At 46.9% G+C, this 16,971-nt stretch overlaps 1 protein-coding gene across 1 annotated transcript in view; it reads left to right on the top strand.

The window, feature by feature from the left end:
• The window catches only part of LOC117365265 (guanine nucleotide-binding protein subunit alpha-11-like), a 43,330-nt gene extending 27,539 nt beyond the window's left edge, over positions 1 to 15,791 (top strand). Inside the window, 1 exon segment of the mRNA XM_033955463.1 lies at positions 11,870 to 15,791. Within this exon segment, the coding sequence (XP_033811354.1) occupies positions 11,870 to 12,060 (191 nt within the window). The 3' untranslated portion in view covers positions 12,061 to 15,791.
• The last annotated feature ends 1,180 nt before the right edge of the window (positions 15,792 to 16,971 follow it).

Genomic DNA, 16,971 nt, shown 5'->3' with positions numbered 1-16,971 from the left:
TGACGGTAAATGTCCGATTCTGTAGAGCCATTCTCACTATCCTTCTATCGGTCTGAGATGTTGCAACCTTTTTCTGGCCCCTTCCAGCCTTGTTTTTGATGCTTCTAGTCTCTTCAAAGCGCTTGTAGAATTTCAGTATCCTGGCCAGAGACACACTTTGACAAATTTTGGCTGCAAAATCTCTGTCACTGTAGCCTTCTGCAGTCTTTTTTTTTTTTTTTTTTTCTGCAAGCATGTCTACAGCTGTGTATTCTGCTCTCCCCATTTTATTTTAAATTTGATGTAATGTTGTCCCTTTTTCGGGTAATTTCACGTTTGAAGCAATTTTGGAGCTCTGCCTACTTGAGAATTCACAGACTTAGGAGTGTAGCTAACAGGCCGATCCCTTTTTTTGGGTACCTGTTAGCCAGTCTGCATAGTTTTCCTTGGAGTTCAGGGCCATCCCTGAAGTAGTCTCACCTTCTGTTAAGCAGGGGTTGAGCGCAGACTTGATTGATTTATCTATCCCATCCTCCTCAGGAGCCCAAAACGGATTACAAGGATACATACACACAGTTTTCAGGAACAGAGATACATATATTACAGAGTCAATAACATGCTACAGGATCAAAACACAAAGCTATAGAATCAATAAGAACATAAAAATAGCCTTACTGGGTCAGACCAATGGTCCAACAAGCCCAGTAGCCTATTCTCAAAGTGGCCAATCCAGGCCTATCTAATCGGGTACCTGGCTAAAACCCAAAGAGTAGCAACATTCCATGCTACCGATCCAGGGCAAGCAGAGGCTTCACCCATCCTATATAATAAAACCCTAAGCGTGCATGCACACTTAGGGTTTCGTGATCCCTGCCGCCGTGTTTTCCGATCCGTGGCCGGATTCTATTTTAGAATGCGGCGGCAGGGATCACTCTGGACACTCCCCTCCTCCACCAACCGCTGGAAGAAGCAGGCAAGCTCTCTCCCTGCGTGCCTCCCTGTCACTCCTCAAACACGCACGTTTGTTTTTTTTTTTTGGGTGGGGGGCAATACCTTTTTTACCTGAGGCCCGGTGCACAGCTTCACCCGTGCAAGCACTCCTCCCCTCACTCACTAAGCGGTAGCATCCTCGCTCCGGGACCCACTGACCGTACAATCTCTCCCTCCCATGCGACCCTCCCAGCGAGATGACCTTAACAACTAACCTCCCTCCAGCGGTGGCAGCCACAGCACGCTAACCAAGCTGCTTCGCGACTTTCTCCTGCCGGTGAAGCGTCACTGATGACGTCATCGGTGACGCTTCACCGGCAGGAGAAAGCCGCGAAGCAGCCTGGTTAGCGTGCTGTGGCTGCCACGCTGGAGGGAGGTTAGTTGTTAAGGTCATCTCGCTGGGAGGGTCGCATGGGAGGGAGAGCTAGCAGGGTCAGCGGAGGTTGGGCTGGGAGGGGAGAGAAGCGGTCTGCCTCGGGTGCTTCAAGGCCTGGCTTCTTCGGGCAGCAGCAGCGTTTACATTTCGCTGCTGTTGCCGGCTTCAGGCCTTCCTCTCTGGCGGGTCCTGCCTACTTCCTGTTTTCATGAAGACAGGACCCGACAGAGAGGAAGGCCTGAAGCTGGCAACAGCAGTGAATTGTGAATGCTGCTGCCCGATGAAGTTCAAGGAGGAAAAGGAGCAGAGGGGGAGAGAATGTCTTGGAGGGAAGAAGAGATGGCAGGGCATGGAGGGAAGGAGGAAGGTATGCCAGATCAAGGGGGAAAGGAAGGAGGACATGCCATATGGAACAGAGAGAGAGAGGGCAGACGCTGGATGGAAAGAGAAGAGAGGGCAGTGAATGGAAGGGGCAAGACAGAGGATGAACAGTACATGGAAGGGGTAGAGAGACACTGAATGGAAGTCTGAGGGACAGGGGGAGCAGACGTTGGAAGGAAGTGGGGAGGAGAAAGAGAAAAAAGGGCACATGCAGGATTGAGGGAAGAGGATAGAGATAGAAATAAAGATAGACAGACAGGGGGCCAGGAAGAGACACAGACAGAAAGAATGACAGACAGCGTCCAAGGAGAGAGAGACAAATTTAAAAAAACAACAACAGACAGACAGACATCTACTCTAGCACCTGTTAATGTAACGGGCTAAACACTAGGTGCTACTGGGCCAGGGGAGCAAGGAAGAGGGAAGCAGGGAAGAGGTGCTACTGGGCTAGGGGAGCAATGAAGAGGGACAGGGGGAGCAGGGAAGAGGTGCTACTGGGCCAGGGGAGCAATGAAGAGGGACAGGGGGAGCAGGGAAGAGGTGCTGCTGGACAGGGAAGTGGAGTGGGGAGGGAAATTTTCTGGTGAGAAAAGGGGCTCGGGCGGAATGGGAACAGATGGGAGAAGGGGGCTGGGGGGGATTAAAATGGGTTTGAACCTGGGCTGAAAATAGGGGACATGTGAGGGAAGGAGGCTTTACTAGCACCCGTTAATGTAACGGGCTTAAACACTAGTGTCTTAATAACAGACTATGGACTTTCCCTCTAGGAATTTGTCCAAACCTTTCTTAAAACCAGCTCTGCTATTCGCTTTTACCACAACCTCTGGCAATGCATTCCAGAGCTTAACTATTCACTGAGTGAAAAAATATTTCCTCCTATTGGTTTTAAAAGTATTTCCCTGCAGTTTCATCGAGTGTCCTCTAGTCTGTAATTTTTGACAGAGTGAAAAATCGATCCACTTGTACTCGTTCTACTCCACTCAGGATTTTGTAGACTTCAATCATATTTCCACTCAGCCTTCTCTTTTCCTAGCTGAGGAGCTACAGCCTCAGTACCCTGAGGTTGTGGGTTCAAACCCACGCTGCTCCTTGTGACCCTGGGCAAGTCACTTAATCCCCCCCCCCATTGCCCCAGGTACATTAGATAGATTGTGAGCCCACCAGGACAGACAGGGAAAAATGCTTGAGTACCTGAATAAATTTATGTAAAACCGTTCTGAGCTCCGGGAGAATGGGCACCATGGAGCGATACAAAGGCATTTAGTTTTGTTAATCATCCCTTTTAAAATAATTCCTAGCATCATGTTTGCTTTTTTGGCCACCGTCACACATTGGGCAGAAGGTTTCATTGTATTGTCTACAATGATACCCAGATCCCTTTCTTGGGTGCTAACCCCAAGGTGGACCCTAGCATCCAGTAACTGTGATTGGGTTATTCTTCCAAACATGCATCACTTTGCATTTGTCCACATTAAATTTCATCTGCCACTTGAATTTCCTAAGTTCTGCCTGCAATAATTCACAATCCGCATGCATTTTAACAACTTTGAACAGTTTAGTGTCATCTGCAAATTTAATCACCTCACTCTTCGTTCCAATGTCCAGATTGTTTATAAATAAGTTAAATGGCACTGGTACCAATACAGATCCCTGTGGCACTGCACTGTTTACTCACCTCCATTGAGAAAAATGACCATGTTTTGCAGAATCTAAGAAAATAAATCATAGAGTCACGAATGGGTATTAACATATCTGCAGTGAACAGTAGAAGAACTGGCACAGATGTTCTGAGTTAAGGTATGTTGAAGCAAGGTCTGTCAAAGTTTGAGACCAAAATTGATCTGGTCCATGAAAAGAAGTGTCTTTACTTCTTTCTGGAAGGTCAGTAGGTTATCAGTTGCCCTAATAATAATAATAATTTTATTTTTATATACCGCCTAACCAAAAAATGGTTCTAGGTGGTTTACAACAAATAAGCACAAGTCATAAAGTGGAGAGTAATTAAAGGAAAAAACAATTCAAAACAAAATACAATAAATAAGAATTGGTCCTACAGTAGAAAATATGATTTAAAAGAAAAATTCAATTTAAAAGAATGGTTCTAAGCAGATTACAACAAATAAGAACCGACCATACAGTAAAAATACAATTTAAAAGAAGATACATTGCATGACGGAAGCATAAAATTATTAAACAAAAAAAACCAGTTAGGATTCAAATTTTTCAAAAAGTTGGGTCTTCAATTGTTTTCTAAAATCAAGATAAGAAGAGGATCCTAGCATAATTTTACCGAACCAATCATTCAATTTGGCAGCTTGAAAAGAGAGTTCTCTCCAGAAATCTTTTGTAACAACATAATTTAGCGGAAGGAAATCTAAGCAGACAAACTCTGCGTGTGACCTTATTTGGGTGGTTCAAAGAAAAATGGGAAACAAGATATCCAGGTGACAAACCAAAAATTGATTTGTAACAAATGCAGGCAAAGGAGTTGATTCCATAATTTAGGTATGCTATAGGAATATGATCGCTTTTGGGCTGTCTCTGGTGGAGGCTGTTTACTGGAGGGTTGGAAAGTCTGAGTCCCGTTGCGAAAGGAGGGACTGCTGAGAGTGGTATATTGGGAGTTTCTTTGCTACACGGCCCATCCTTGTGTGCATCTGGTGGTCCACCCAGGTTGAGGCATAGTCAGACAGTGGAGTCTAACTGGCAGCCCGAAGATCAGCTATGTGAGAGCATTCCCAGCATTGTGGCAGTGAATTATTTTACAGCTACTGAGAGAGAGCTGTGTGCAGGTGGAGTCCAGTGTATCAGATCATAGTGAGTACAAGAAGCTGACAGCTTGTGAGAGACGTTGGGGAAAGTTTTAAAAATGGAGTTTTCCGAGTTCCCCCTCATGAAAAATCCTAAAATCGCTGTTTTTTGACTTTGGGAAGTATGAAAAATATCGCGAATTTGGTGTCGGCGACCATCTTGGATTTTTAGCAGTCTTTTTTCTTCTCCCTGCTTCTCTTGACTTGACTGAGGCCTACTTTCATATCCTGATTCAGGACTCAGCGATTCCTTCTCTTTGTGATTTTGGGAAAGCATTATCAGTTTTGTGTGCTTCTGTCCGTGTACCTTCACCAAGGTTGTAGTGGTGGTGGCGGCGGCCTTGTACAAGAAGGGCATCTTCCATTGTTCATCCTTATCTGGATGACTGATAACCATCCTTATCTTGATGGTTGATTCATGCAAAGTCCTTTCAGGAGAGCTTCCGAGTCACGGCCCATGTTGTGGAGTTGCTGCAGTTGGGCTGGGTGGTCAATCTTTCCAAGAATCGGTTGAGTTCGTCTCAACAGTTGGAGTATCTCAGAGTTGTGTTCGACATGTCAAATGACTAAGTCATTCCTAACCACAAAATAAAATTACTACACAGCTATTACCAGATAGAAGTAGAGGTAGGTTATAGAAATGGTCAGGAACCACTTCACAGGGGGTCACGTGATGCAGCCTGCCTGAGCGGACGCGTGCTGGTGGAGCTCCCTCAGATCCCCGGTGATATCGGCTTTTAAGTCTAGCCTTTCCCCCCGGTGAACGGCTGAGATCCCTGGTGCGGGTGAGCACACAGATCTGCGGAGGTTGAAGCGTCTCCTTCGGGTCCCGCTGCGTGGCATGCCTGTAAAACCGGCATGAGCAACTAAAGACAGGCCGGCTTTGACACCGACCAAGATGGCGTCGGAGATCGCAACTTTCACTGTCCCCGCAGGGGACTGGGTACAGAAGATTACGCGGTCGGTGTCGGCTGCGTTGGCGGATCGCCTCAACAAACTCCAGTCGGGCATGGAGGAAATGCATGAGAAATTCGATTCTCATGCGCGACGGATTGCCGACATGGAGCAACGGATTTCTGGGCAGGAGGATGTGTGCAGCGGCCTGGACGCTCGAGTGCTCACGCTGCAGAAGGAGACGGAGGCCCTGAAAGCTCAGATGGATGAACAGGAGAACAGGAGCCGTAGGAACAATCTCAGGCTGGTGGGGCTTCCGGAGGCTGTTAAAGATGCGGAGCTGTATCACTTATTCTCATCCTGGCTCCCGGAGCAGTTGCAGCTGCAGGAGAATGGTATGTCTTTTGCCTGTGAGCGGGCCCATAGGATTGGTTCCATGCAGCAGTCTGAAAACCGGAGACCGCGAACCGCCATTGCTAGATACCTCAACTGGCGTGAGAAGGAGTCCATTCTGCGGGCATATCGTAAGGCCGGCTCCCTGGAGTGAAGATTCTTCTCTTCAATGACTATTCTATCAGGGTGGCAGCGCAGCGCAAGTTGATATCTCCCTTCTGTTCTGTGCTGCATTCCAAAGGCATCCAGTTCGCCCTTGCTTTTCCTGCTAAGCTGCGAGTCTGGAGGGATGGCAAGTCCTTCATCTTGCAGAATGCGGATGAGGCCCGCCGCTTTGTGGATACACTCTGAACCCGCCGGCCCTATCCGGGTGTGGCAGGGCACGGGGTCTTGGTCAGCTCTTGTAAGCCCTGTGGCATTTCATATTGACTCTGACAATGTGCCGGGTGTTCTCCGGAGGGTGATAGGGGCCTGACATTGAGAATCCAGGATGGAGCGTACCCACCGGATGTGCCCTGCTGCAACAGCCTCCTTGGTGGGGGTCTGCGGGGGGGACTCACTAACCCTGGCCTCTGGTCTGTCCAACTTGGGGACTCATTTGGACTATTTTCTTATTTCTTTATGCCCTATCCCTGGGCCATGCTGGGCTCTTTCTGACTCTTGAGCTCCTGGGATTCTGTTTTGCTTATTTCTGTACTCTTGCTTGGTGGGGCACAATGTTCCTGTTGCTGAGTTATTTTTCCACTTGATTGCTAGGTGGTGGAGGGGAGGTGGGGGGGCTCCCTAGCGGGCGGGGCGGGAGGTGTGTCTATGGGAGGTGCGGGGCTGGGGAAGGGAGCTACTGCAGAGGATGGTTGGGGGTGGGGAGGGGGAGTGTGTGGGGGGCTTTTTGGGGTTGTCTGTTTGGGTTTGCATGGGAAGTGTGGATGTTGGAGTGGGTGTGGTTGTATGGTGTGATTGGTCCTAGATGGGGGAGAGGTACTTTTCTTTTTTCCACCCAGGGACTTAGCTGGGAGGTCCTGTTGGGGTGGTTGAATTTCTCTACTGGTTATTTCATTGAGGGCTGGCCTTTTGACAATGGCTGATTTAAAAGTGGTCACCCATTGATGGCCTTCGGTCACCCATTAAGAGATCGAGGGTACTGGCTTCCTTACGCAAGTTGAGTGCTGATATAGCTTTTCTCCAGGAGACTCATATGTCTCAGTTGGAACACTCAAAATTACTTAGAAGCTGGGTGGGCGAGGTGTACTCCTCTTCCTTTGGAGGTCGGCGGCGAGGGGTCGCGATCCTTCTTCACAAACATTTACCTTTTCAGTTCCACAAGATGGTTCCAGATCGTGAGGGGAGATTTGTTTTAGTCTTGGGGGAGCTTTGGGGTAAGAGACTGATGCTCTGCAATATATATGCTCCGAATGTATACACCCACAGCTTTTTCTCTACACTCCTCTCTAGACTGTCAGAATACACCGAATATCACCTTATCTTGGGTGGAGACTTTAATATCACTGCTGATCCGAGCTTCGATTGTAAGCCACCTAGAATGACGCCTCGTGATCATGTTGCACGGGGGGTTAATTTTCTGCTTAGCCACTTAGACTTAGTGGATATTTGGCGCACCTTACATCCCTCTGATAGGGACTTCACTTTCTTTTCTCATGCTCATACCACGTATGCTCGACTAAATTACCTTCTTCTAGATCGCCGGTTGTTTACTGCGGTTCTCCGAGCTGATATATTGGAGTGCACCGTTTCGGATCACGCTCCTGTGATGGTGACCCTTTCTTTTTCTTCTCAGGTTAGGGGTAAGTCTTGGAAGCTGTCTCCCCAATTGTATATGGACAAGGCGTTTCGGGAATATCTTAGAGCGCGCTGGGTGGACTATCAATTGACTAATCAGACTGACGATGTGGGTCCCAGTACATACTGGTATGCCTCTAAAGCAGTGATGAGAGGGCATATCATAGCATACACGGCTCATAAGAGGAGAGAGAGGGATGGGAAGATACTGCAACTTACGAGTGAAATGCGTATTCTTAGGCAGCGCCATATGCTGTCGATGTCTGACTCCGACAAACGAGAACTTCAGTCTCTGAAGGAACAGATAGAGGGCCTGCTGAATGACCGTATGCGGACTTCTTTATACTATCACAGATATAAAATGTATCGTTGGGGGAGCAAGGCTGGGAAACTATTAGCTACGTTGGTGCGCCCACCTAAAAAGAAGCAAGTTATTACATCCATTAAGGATGCCCGGGGAACCGAGTATACCACAGCTCAGCAGATAGAGGAACAATTTGTTTCCTTTTACTCGAAGCTGTATACAGCACGTCCCTTGGATTGAGAGGCTTTGCTCTCCTTTTTCTCTGATCTCAGGCTTCCGGGTCTTGAGCCCTCGCAGCTACAGGCCTTAAATGCTCCGCTTACGTCGGAGGAACTTTTGCGGGGTATCCGCTCACTTACCTTGGCGAAGGCACCGGGCCCTGACGGGTTAGGTCCAGAATATTATAGAATTCTCCAGGACTTGGTGGCTCCGCCATTGTGCGCCCTGTATAATGGAGTGTCTGCGGGTGAAGCCGGGTTTCCCGATAACCTTGCTCATGTGGTCTTACTGCCGAAACCGGGCAAGGACCATGCACTGGTGAGCTCGTATCGGCCCATCTCTCTCTTAGACCAGGACATTAAGCTGTTGGCGGCTACTTTAGCGCGTAGGCTGAACTCCGTTTTGCCTGATCTTATTCACCATGACCAGGTGGGTTTTGTCCCGGGTCGTTACGCTTCCATGAATTTGATGAAAGTGTTGGGAGCCATTCGGATTCATGCGGGGAAGGGGGGCCATTCTGCTATCGCGGGATTGGACATGGAAAAGGCGTTCGACAGCATCTCCTGGGAATATCTTTTTTTGGACTTTGGAGCAGTATGGATTTCGGGATTCTTTTCTGGCTTGGGTGAAGGCTTTGTATGTTGAACCGCAGGCTCGCTTATTAATCAATGGTTGTTTGACAGCTCGTTTTGGCCTTCAACGGGGCACCCGGCAGGGCTGCCCACTGTCCCCTTTACTATTCTTGCTGGCCATGGAGCCTTTAGCCATCAAAATCAGAGGGGGTGAGAGTGGGGGGCCATGAGTGTAAAATCAGCTTGTTCGCGGACGATATCCTATTGTACTTGGATCAGGCTCCCATTCATCTGGATCAGGCTCTTGCTGTGGTGAGGGCTTTTGGGCTGCTTTCTGGCCTCCAAGTTAACTGCTCTAAGTCAGAACTATTACTGCTGTCTGGTAGCCCACCGGAGCCATGGCACGCGCTCTTGGCTATTCCGCCCAAGGCGGCGCCTATGCGGTATCTGGGTGTCTTCTTAAGCACAAAGCCCTCCGTCCTCTATACGGAAAATGTTCTGCGGCCCCTGGAGGAGATAGGCAAGTTGTGTCAGCGTTGGAAGGATTTGCCGTTGGGTCTGATGGGCAGGATAGCGCTAGTTAAAATGGTCATGCTTCCGAAACTGTTATACCCCTTGCAGACCATACCGATTTGGATGCGTCGTAGGGAAGAACTCAAATTTAAATCGATTATCTCTAAGTTTATTTGGCACTCCAGAGCTCCGTGTATTAGCATGGCGAAACTAATGTTAGATAAGTCTGATGGTGGGCTGAATGTCCCTGACATTCGTCTTTATAATGTAGCTGCGCTCCTGCGTTGGATACATGAAGGGTACTCGGGGTGCGAACGATACTCTCCCCCGGGATGGGTAGAGGGTTGGTCTCACCCTTTTCAGTTCATGAATTTGCTTCACTCCCAATCCGATCCCTCCCACCGGTATAGAGTTCAGCTGCAATCTCTGTGGCCTTTACGGCAGGCCTGGCGTTGGTGGTGGCGACGACAGGGGCTTAGCACCGCGGTGTCTCCATTTCTTCGTTTCTTGGGTAACTCAAACTTTCAACCGGGCTGGGGGACGTCCGTGTTTCAGGGCTGGGCATCTCGAGGTTGTACGGTCATGGCGCAGTTGCTTGAGTTGGATTCCTGGACTTTTCCCTCTTTTTCACAGGTTCAGAGGACCTGGGATTTCCCCTCTCACTTTTTGTTTTCCTATTTTCAGGTTCGCCATTACTGGGAGACTGAACGCAACTGATGTCCTGGAGCGTGGTCGTTTGGACGGCTTGACACTCAATTTCTTTCCACCCCGGATTCTATGAATAAGCTTTCCCACTGGTATAAACTTTTGAAGCTCTCGAGTCCCATCGATGGGATTTCTAGAGTAAGAGAGGTCTGGCAGGGGGATCTGGGTGTATCCATTGATGAGCATCAGTTTCGGGAGTGTTTTATCACCCTTTATGCTTTCACTAAATCTGCTGAGTACCAAGACACTCAATATAAACTTTTGCACCGATATTACTTAACTCGACAGCGGGGAGCCAATTTGGGACTCTGGGATGATGCCTCTTGTATTAAATGCAAATGCCAGCCGGGTACGTACCTCCACTCTTTTTTGGACTACTCAAAAATTATCCTCTGGAGGGAGGTGCTGCCCATGATGGAGGCTATCCTTCAGCGGTCGGTGGAATGGGACTATGGGGTCTTACTCCTGGGGTTGCAGGAGCCACTTACGGCACAGGGTTTGTCGGCCCCTCAGCGGCGCTTCCTTTATAATGTTTTCCTAGTGGTTAAGAAAGTAATTCTTTCCAGCTGGATATCTGAGGTCCCTCCTCCCCTTGCGCTGTGGCATGCTAAATTGCGGGATATGGCCACTTTTGAACGACAATGGTATGTGGGCTCTTCCAACAATGATAAAAGATATTATGTGGCTTTATGGGAGAGCTTGTTGCGCTCGATCTCTGCTCAGGAGCCAGTGCCTTCGTGATAGACAGTCCTGGATCTCTAGTCCTGAGGCGAGGATCCCCTTTTGGGGGTTCTTGGGAGTTCTCTGATTCCATGGGTAATGTAATGTAATGTAATTTATTTCTTATATACCGCTACATCCGTTAGGTTCTAAGCGGTTTGAAGAAAATATACATTAAGATTATAAATGAGAAGTAAGAAGGTACTTAAAAAATTCCCTTACTGTCCCGAAGGCTCACAATCTAACTAAAGTACCTGGAAATTAATAAAGAAGAGAAAATAAAGATGGTTGAAAAAAGAAAAATTCTATGTGAATTTATAGGATGGAAATTAAACTGACAGTGAAGAATTGTATGAAAAATACATATGGAATTCAGTTAGATCTTCTCTTTCTCTTTATACCTTTCTTTTAGGGGCCTTTCCTTTTTCTTTAATTTCTGACAACTCTTCTATCTAGGAGGGGGGGTGGGGGGATGCTTGCTTGTTTGCTTGGGGGGGGGTGCGTGTGTATGGGGGTGTGCCTGTTGTTGATATGTGTGTGCTTGGAGTACATGGATTTTTGAGTTGGGCTTGGGGATTGTGTACTTTGTTGTTTATGGGGGTATGCAAAAATTAGGTGGAGTTTGCACTGCCATTAGGTGGGGATTTTCCTTGTGTTTCGTGTTCATGGCTTGCTTTAGATATCCTGATGTATCCGGTCGGTTTTGAATTTCTGCCAGTTGTCACTTCTTAATTTGTGCTATTAGCTTGTATGCTCTGGCGTTGCTGCCGCCTGATTGTATGTGTTGCTTCACTGTTAATAAATATATGTTTAAAAAATAAAAAAAAGGAACCACTTCACAGGTCATAGACCTGATGGGCTACCGCGGGAACGGACCACTGGGCGCGATGGACCTCTGGTCTGACCCAGTGGAGGCAACTTCTTATGTTCTTATGTTTATAAAACAATAAAGAATGTTTATAAATATCATAAATTGCAGGATTAAATAAGTAATTGGAGCAACAGTTGAATAAAGTTTTTCCAGATCACAGAACTCAAGTGTGTTCACAATTTTGGCCACTGGTGTAGGTTTGGAGAGCATAATAGGTAAAGATTTTTAATTTTCTGATCATTCTGTCAGTCTTAAGGGCAGATCAAGTTGTCCTGTGGAGGTATCTTAAGAGAAATGGGACTTGACAATCTGTAGATGTTCACTTCTCACCCTTGGTCATTGCAGGTCCACAGAGGGATGCTCAGACTGCCCGGGAGTTTATCCTGAAGATGTTTGTGGATTTAAATCCAGACAGCGACAAAATAATCTACTCCCACTTCACATGTGCCACAGATACAGAGAACATCCGCTTTGTGTTTGCAGCTGTGAAGGACACAATCCTGCAGCTGAATCTGAAGGAGTATAACCTGGTCTGACCCCCAAGAGGGAAGCAGAGAGGGAAAACCAGAATGGAGACACAATTTTACAGGAAAAAAAATCGTAATTTTTAATGATGTATTGATTGCGAATTGTCTGATCAGTGGAGTTGCAAAAATGTACTCAGTGTTACCCTGGAGTCTCTTGCCTCTACAAAGTAGTTGATTTCCTATTTTTTAACAAAATTTTGCTTTTATTTCACAGTGAGGAGGGGGAGGGTAGGGCACCTCGCTTCCGTTTGGCGGAGTTTGTGAAATCACTGGATTTGTGGGAGTGCTACTGGTCCCCTAGTTTTTTTTTTTTTTGGTTCCTTTTTCATATTTTATTTTATTATTTTTGCCTTGCTGTAATGGTGCACCCATGACACAGATCCACCCCGCTTTCCCAGCTTCTCGCCTTGCTTGCTTCGGAGGTTCACTGTGATCAGTTTTTGGGAGGGACAATTTTTCCAGTGGCAGCGAAAGCAGACAAAAAAGCCATGACTTTCTCCATCCTTGGGTGTACAGTTTTCTTGTTTTTCTTATCAATCCTATAAGGTATTGAGACTGTGATTCTATATATTTTTTTTAAATTATTGGTGTTCTTTAGCAAGTTTGCCACATGCTGTATTTTATCCTTGGACAATACAAAGAGATGGGAACTCGCTAAGCAATAGGGGGATCCCAAGAAAGGGCTTCAGCAGATATAGATTCAAGAGTAAGAAATTGGGGAGGGGGAGAATAACATTTTCTTTCAGATGAGGACTAGTGGAGGGGTGACCTCTGGTGCAATGACAGTTTTTTGCCTATACTAATTCTTAAGTGAATCAAACCGAGGCAGTGTGTGGTTGGTATTATGGGAGGATTTGGATACCAGGACATTGGGTGGGGGGATACAGGAACATTAGCAAGCTGCTTTTGCAGGTAAGTGATTCACTATTATATAGTGTGTGCATATGTAAGAATCCTTCCTGTTCAGTCTGGGATCTCCTCCCTTCCTTGTTGGGCAGTTGTGAGTTTGGTGTAAAAGTTACTGTGTAGCAGAAACCTCAGTTCCAAAGTAACACTCGGTGATTAAATGTTTCTTATAACCTTAAGAATGCAGCTGTAGCTGCATTCTCCTATACGGTTTTAGGAATTCTCTGCTGGGCCCTCAGCCTCGAGGTGGAGTATCTTAAGAGGTTGTAAGCAGGACAAGTGCTGAATTTTGTTACATGATGTAATTTGAAGACCCTGAGCACCCAGGAAAGAAGTCTGTGTGAAAGTGGACACTGGTCATTCTTGGAGGCAGAATTTGAAGGAGGCGGGTTATAAATGTATCCTTGCTGGCTCACAATGAGGACACCTTGTGTGTTTGAGCAGTCGCTGGTCTTCTCCAATCTCGATTTCTGGCTGGTGCTAGGAGAATGAAGGCTGCCTGGTTATGAGGAAGGCAGGGGTAGATATTGCCATTTCAGAATATCAATGGAGGGAGATGTCTTTTAAACTACAGTGGGAGAGCCAGATGAAATTTCACACAGCACTAGCTGAGAGAGAACCCCAGTGAGTGCATGCGCTAGGAGCTGAACGAGTCTTAACTCCCTATGCACATAGTGGAGAACTGATAACAGTCAGAACTGCAGGAGCTGCCAGGTGGAAGGCTCCTGCTTGCTTTATTTATCAGAAGTACACTACATCTATGCCTTTTTTTTTTTTTTTTTTTCTTAACACTATCATTTTAGAATTAGAAACCACAATAGTTTTTGCTTGAATGCATGATCTGTTCTTGTTTGCTGCCAGTAAGCACAGCAAGGCTGTCCCTGCACTAGCTACGCATACCTGCTACAGACCAGAGAGATGCTCCAGGGGCAGTTATTCCTTTGTGGCCTGGCACCTGCATTGAGGGGCTGTGGGACCAAGGAATATTTGAGCCATGGGCTGATTGGGAGCAGTAGCATCGACCTGTACTCTGTTCTAGGTACATGCTAGCAATTAGCTAGCATGTTGTTGGGTGTCACATGTTCTCTTTGCCTTCATGGCTTTTTTTTTTTGTTGTTGTTGTTTCTTTGTTTGTTTTGATGCCAAACGCATCCTCTTTCCACTTTCATGGCAGGTGGAATGTCCATCTGGGGAGTTTTATTGTAGCATTTCTGATGCTGTTTTTATTCTTAGTCCAATGATTCTGAACCTGGTTGTATTTTACAGAATTTTTTAATTTTTTACAGGTTCCTTTCTAAGTGCTAGGTGCCTTGCACTGGCAAATGATGGAATTTGTGATTTATTTGGGGTGGAGGGAAGGTCTGGAGACACTACTGAGTTCTCGCACTATGCAGTGAAGCTTCCCTGTGCCCTTGTGAGCACATCACACGCACAAAGAGGAATTCTGCCAGGGAAATGCACAGCTGAGCTGCACAGAGAAAGAGACAAGTTGTTCTCGACATCCTGAACTGGTGCAGCCAGGTCTTACCTGGCAAGAGCTGGAGCCCCTCGGGATCCACTCTGTGAGCTTGGATGCTCAAGTATTTGCTGAGAGTTGTGTTCACTTTAACTGCTTGACGTGCCCAGGTCTTAGAAACTGTGTGGACAGGATCTGGGGCTTTGAGCTGATGTTGCAGTGTTCTGATGAGAAGTTCTGGTGCTGTCTGATCTTTGGGCTTGGAGGGGCCATTTGGCTTTCACAGAGGTTCCCTGGTATCTATGGTTACTGGGCCTCCCTTCCTTCCTGCTCTTACAGAAGTGCCAAAATGAGAACCACATTTGTTAGAAATTCTTTCCAGTGCAGAAGCTGGTTAGGATTTTGGATGGGTAAAAATGGGATTTGGGGCATGGAAGGGAGGGATTTGGGGCATATTGGTGTTGCTGTAAGTCCCATAGGCTGAGCCTTGTTCATAGTGCACTTTGTCTTACAGGGAACCCGGCAGATGGTGCGTTCCAGGAACACACAGCTAGTCCCAAGGGGATCAAAATGTCTTGGGGGGGGGGAGTACAGAGTTGTCTTTGGCGCTGGCTCCATGAATCCATCCTTGTGGATGGTAGCACACTGCTAGAGGAATGGGAGGTCTGGGCTGACCTAGCCACCACTACACCTGCTCCTCTCCTGCTGCTTCCCAGGCCCTTGTATCACACGTTTTTAAAAATTATATATAGATTATATATAAATATATATATTTTAACCATGATCTTACTTTTGGTGGATTTTCATATTTGTATTTGTAAAAGTTGCCATCTTGATTCTCCTCCCCTTTGAAATATGTATTTGGAGCATGACGAGAGGGCCTCACAATGTTGGCTGCATGTGAGCCTGGGGCTTTTGGAGTCCTTTGGATGTTGGGTCTCTAATACAGCTCCCAGGTTGGAAAAAGTCCAGCTATGCCAGTTTCCCTTCTCTGTAGTGCCCAAGTCTCTTTACAAGTGCCAATGAAATGGAAATCATTGGGTTCTACCTGTATATTATAGGATCCTGATTTAAGACAATTAAGCATTATGCTATTTAAGAAGATTCTATATAAAAGGCTGTTTTTAAACCTTGTCATTTGAAATGCATGTATTGTTTGTGTGTGGGGTGGGGGGGAGGGCGGGGAGGATTTCGGGAACTGTGCCTAGCTCCAGGCTGCCTGTCTGTGACCCTGGCTTGGACAGATTTGTACAGGTTTCACACAGGTTGCCGGGCCTGACCCCTATTACAGAAAGGCGCAATGGAAATTGATTTTCATATATTTCTCCTCAAAAGTAAATTCTCTGTTTGAAATTGGAATAAATTTTGTTCCTATAAAGCTTGTTGTTTGCTTGAGTTCTTGTGTGCTGCTTCTTGGCTTTGCATGGAACTCCCTCTGGCCAAGGTCTGACCTTGTTTTGGGCATCTCCTGATGTTTAACACTTGCCAGCATGAGATGGTTTCTGCATATATCCAACTCTTCTCTGCTGGATGCAGCTGTTGGCTCATTTACATTATTAGATTGCTCATGTCTTCTGCTCTTCACTTCCAGGGCACCACATGTAACTTACTAAAGCTGTTTGTTAGCCTTCATCATGGCTCACTTTGTGTCCGTTTTCCATCTCTTCACTCTGTCGGCTTCTAATCTACTGGCATAAGACCCTGGCAAGCGATCACATTTTTATACCATGCCACCCTCGTAACCACTACTTCAACAAAGTGGATATTGTACTGGTACCTTAAGTGTTCAATAACTAGCCCATAAAGGGCTAGATTCATTAAGCAAACCGATCGTGTACTGATCAGTTTGCGATCAGTTTGCGACCCCGCCCCATTCACTAACCTTACTCCTGATCCAATTCCTGCCCAATCTGATCTGCGCATGCAAATGAGGGGGAATGACATGCAAATGGAAGGAAGTAATTCACTAAAAAAAACTTAAGGAACACCGACTGGGCTGGCCGATCAAAAGAAGCGACTGCTGGGGACCAGTTGCTCACTTCCTTTCCGACTATCCTGCTCTCTGCCTGAAATCCCAGCCCTGAAACCATCAGAAAAGCACCCTGCTTTCTGCCGCTCTGCTCTCTTCTGCCATGCTGCCCTATTTCGCCATGCCTCTGCGAGCCTGTGATTTTAACCCACGGGTTAAAAGTGAGGCTGCACTTCTCGCCACCAGCCCCAGATGATCTCAAGGGCTGGAGTGTACTCTTCTGTGTCAAACTGTGGCTGTCTGCTAGTTGGGGTGTGCTGGAAGGAGAGGCAGAGAGGAGGAGGGATCCTTCATCCTAATTCTTCCACGCTGAAGTCGGGCCCTCCGACCTGGGAACCAAGAGCCCCCTGTCGTGGAAACCTTCACTTCCTATACATGGTCTCTGTCTCTGACAGTTTTGGATCTAGTCTCCTCAATCCCCCCCCCCCTTTTCCTCCCATACTTGTGCTGAGAGCAAATTCATGCGCGGACCATCTAAAGGAAAATAAAATGGTCTGCGCATGTGTCCCGATCGCTCTGCAGCGATCTG

This window comes from Geotrypetes seraphini, chromosome 8, assembly GCF_902459505.1.
Source record: "Geotrypetes seraphini chromosome 8, aGeoSer1.1, whole genome shotgun sequence".
Taxonomy (NCBI): domain Eukaryota; kingdom Metazoa; phylum Chordata; class Amphibia; order Gymnophiona; family Dermophiidae; genus Geotrypetes; species Geotrypetes seraphini.
This window is presented reverse-complemented; position numbering and strand designations above follow the sequence as displayed.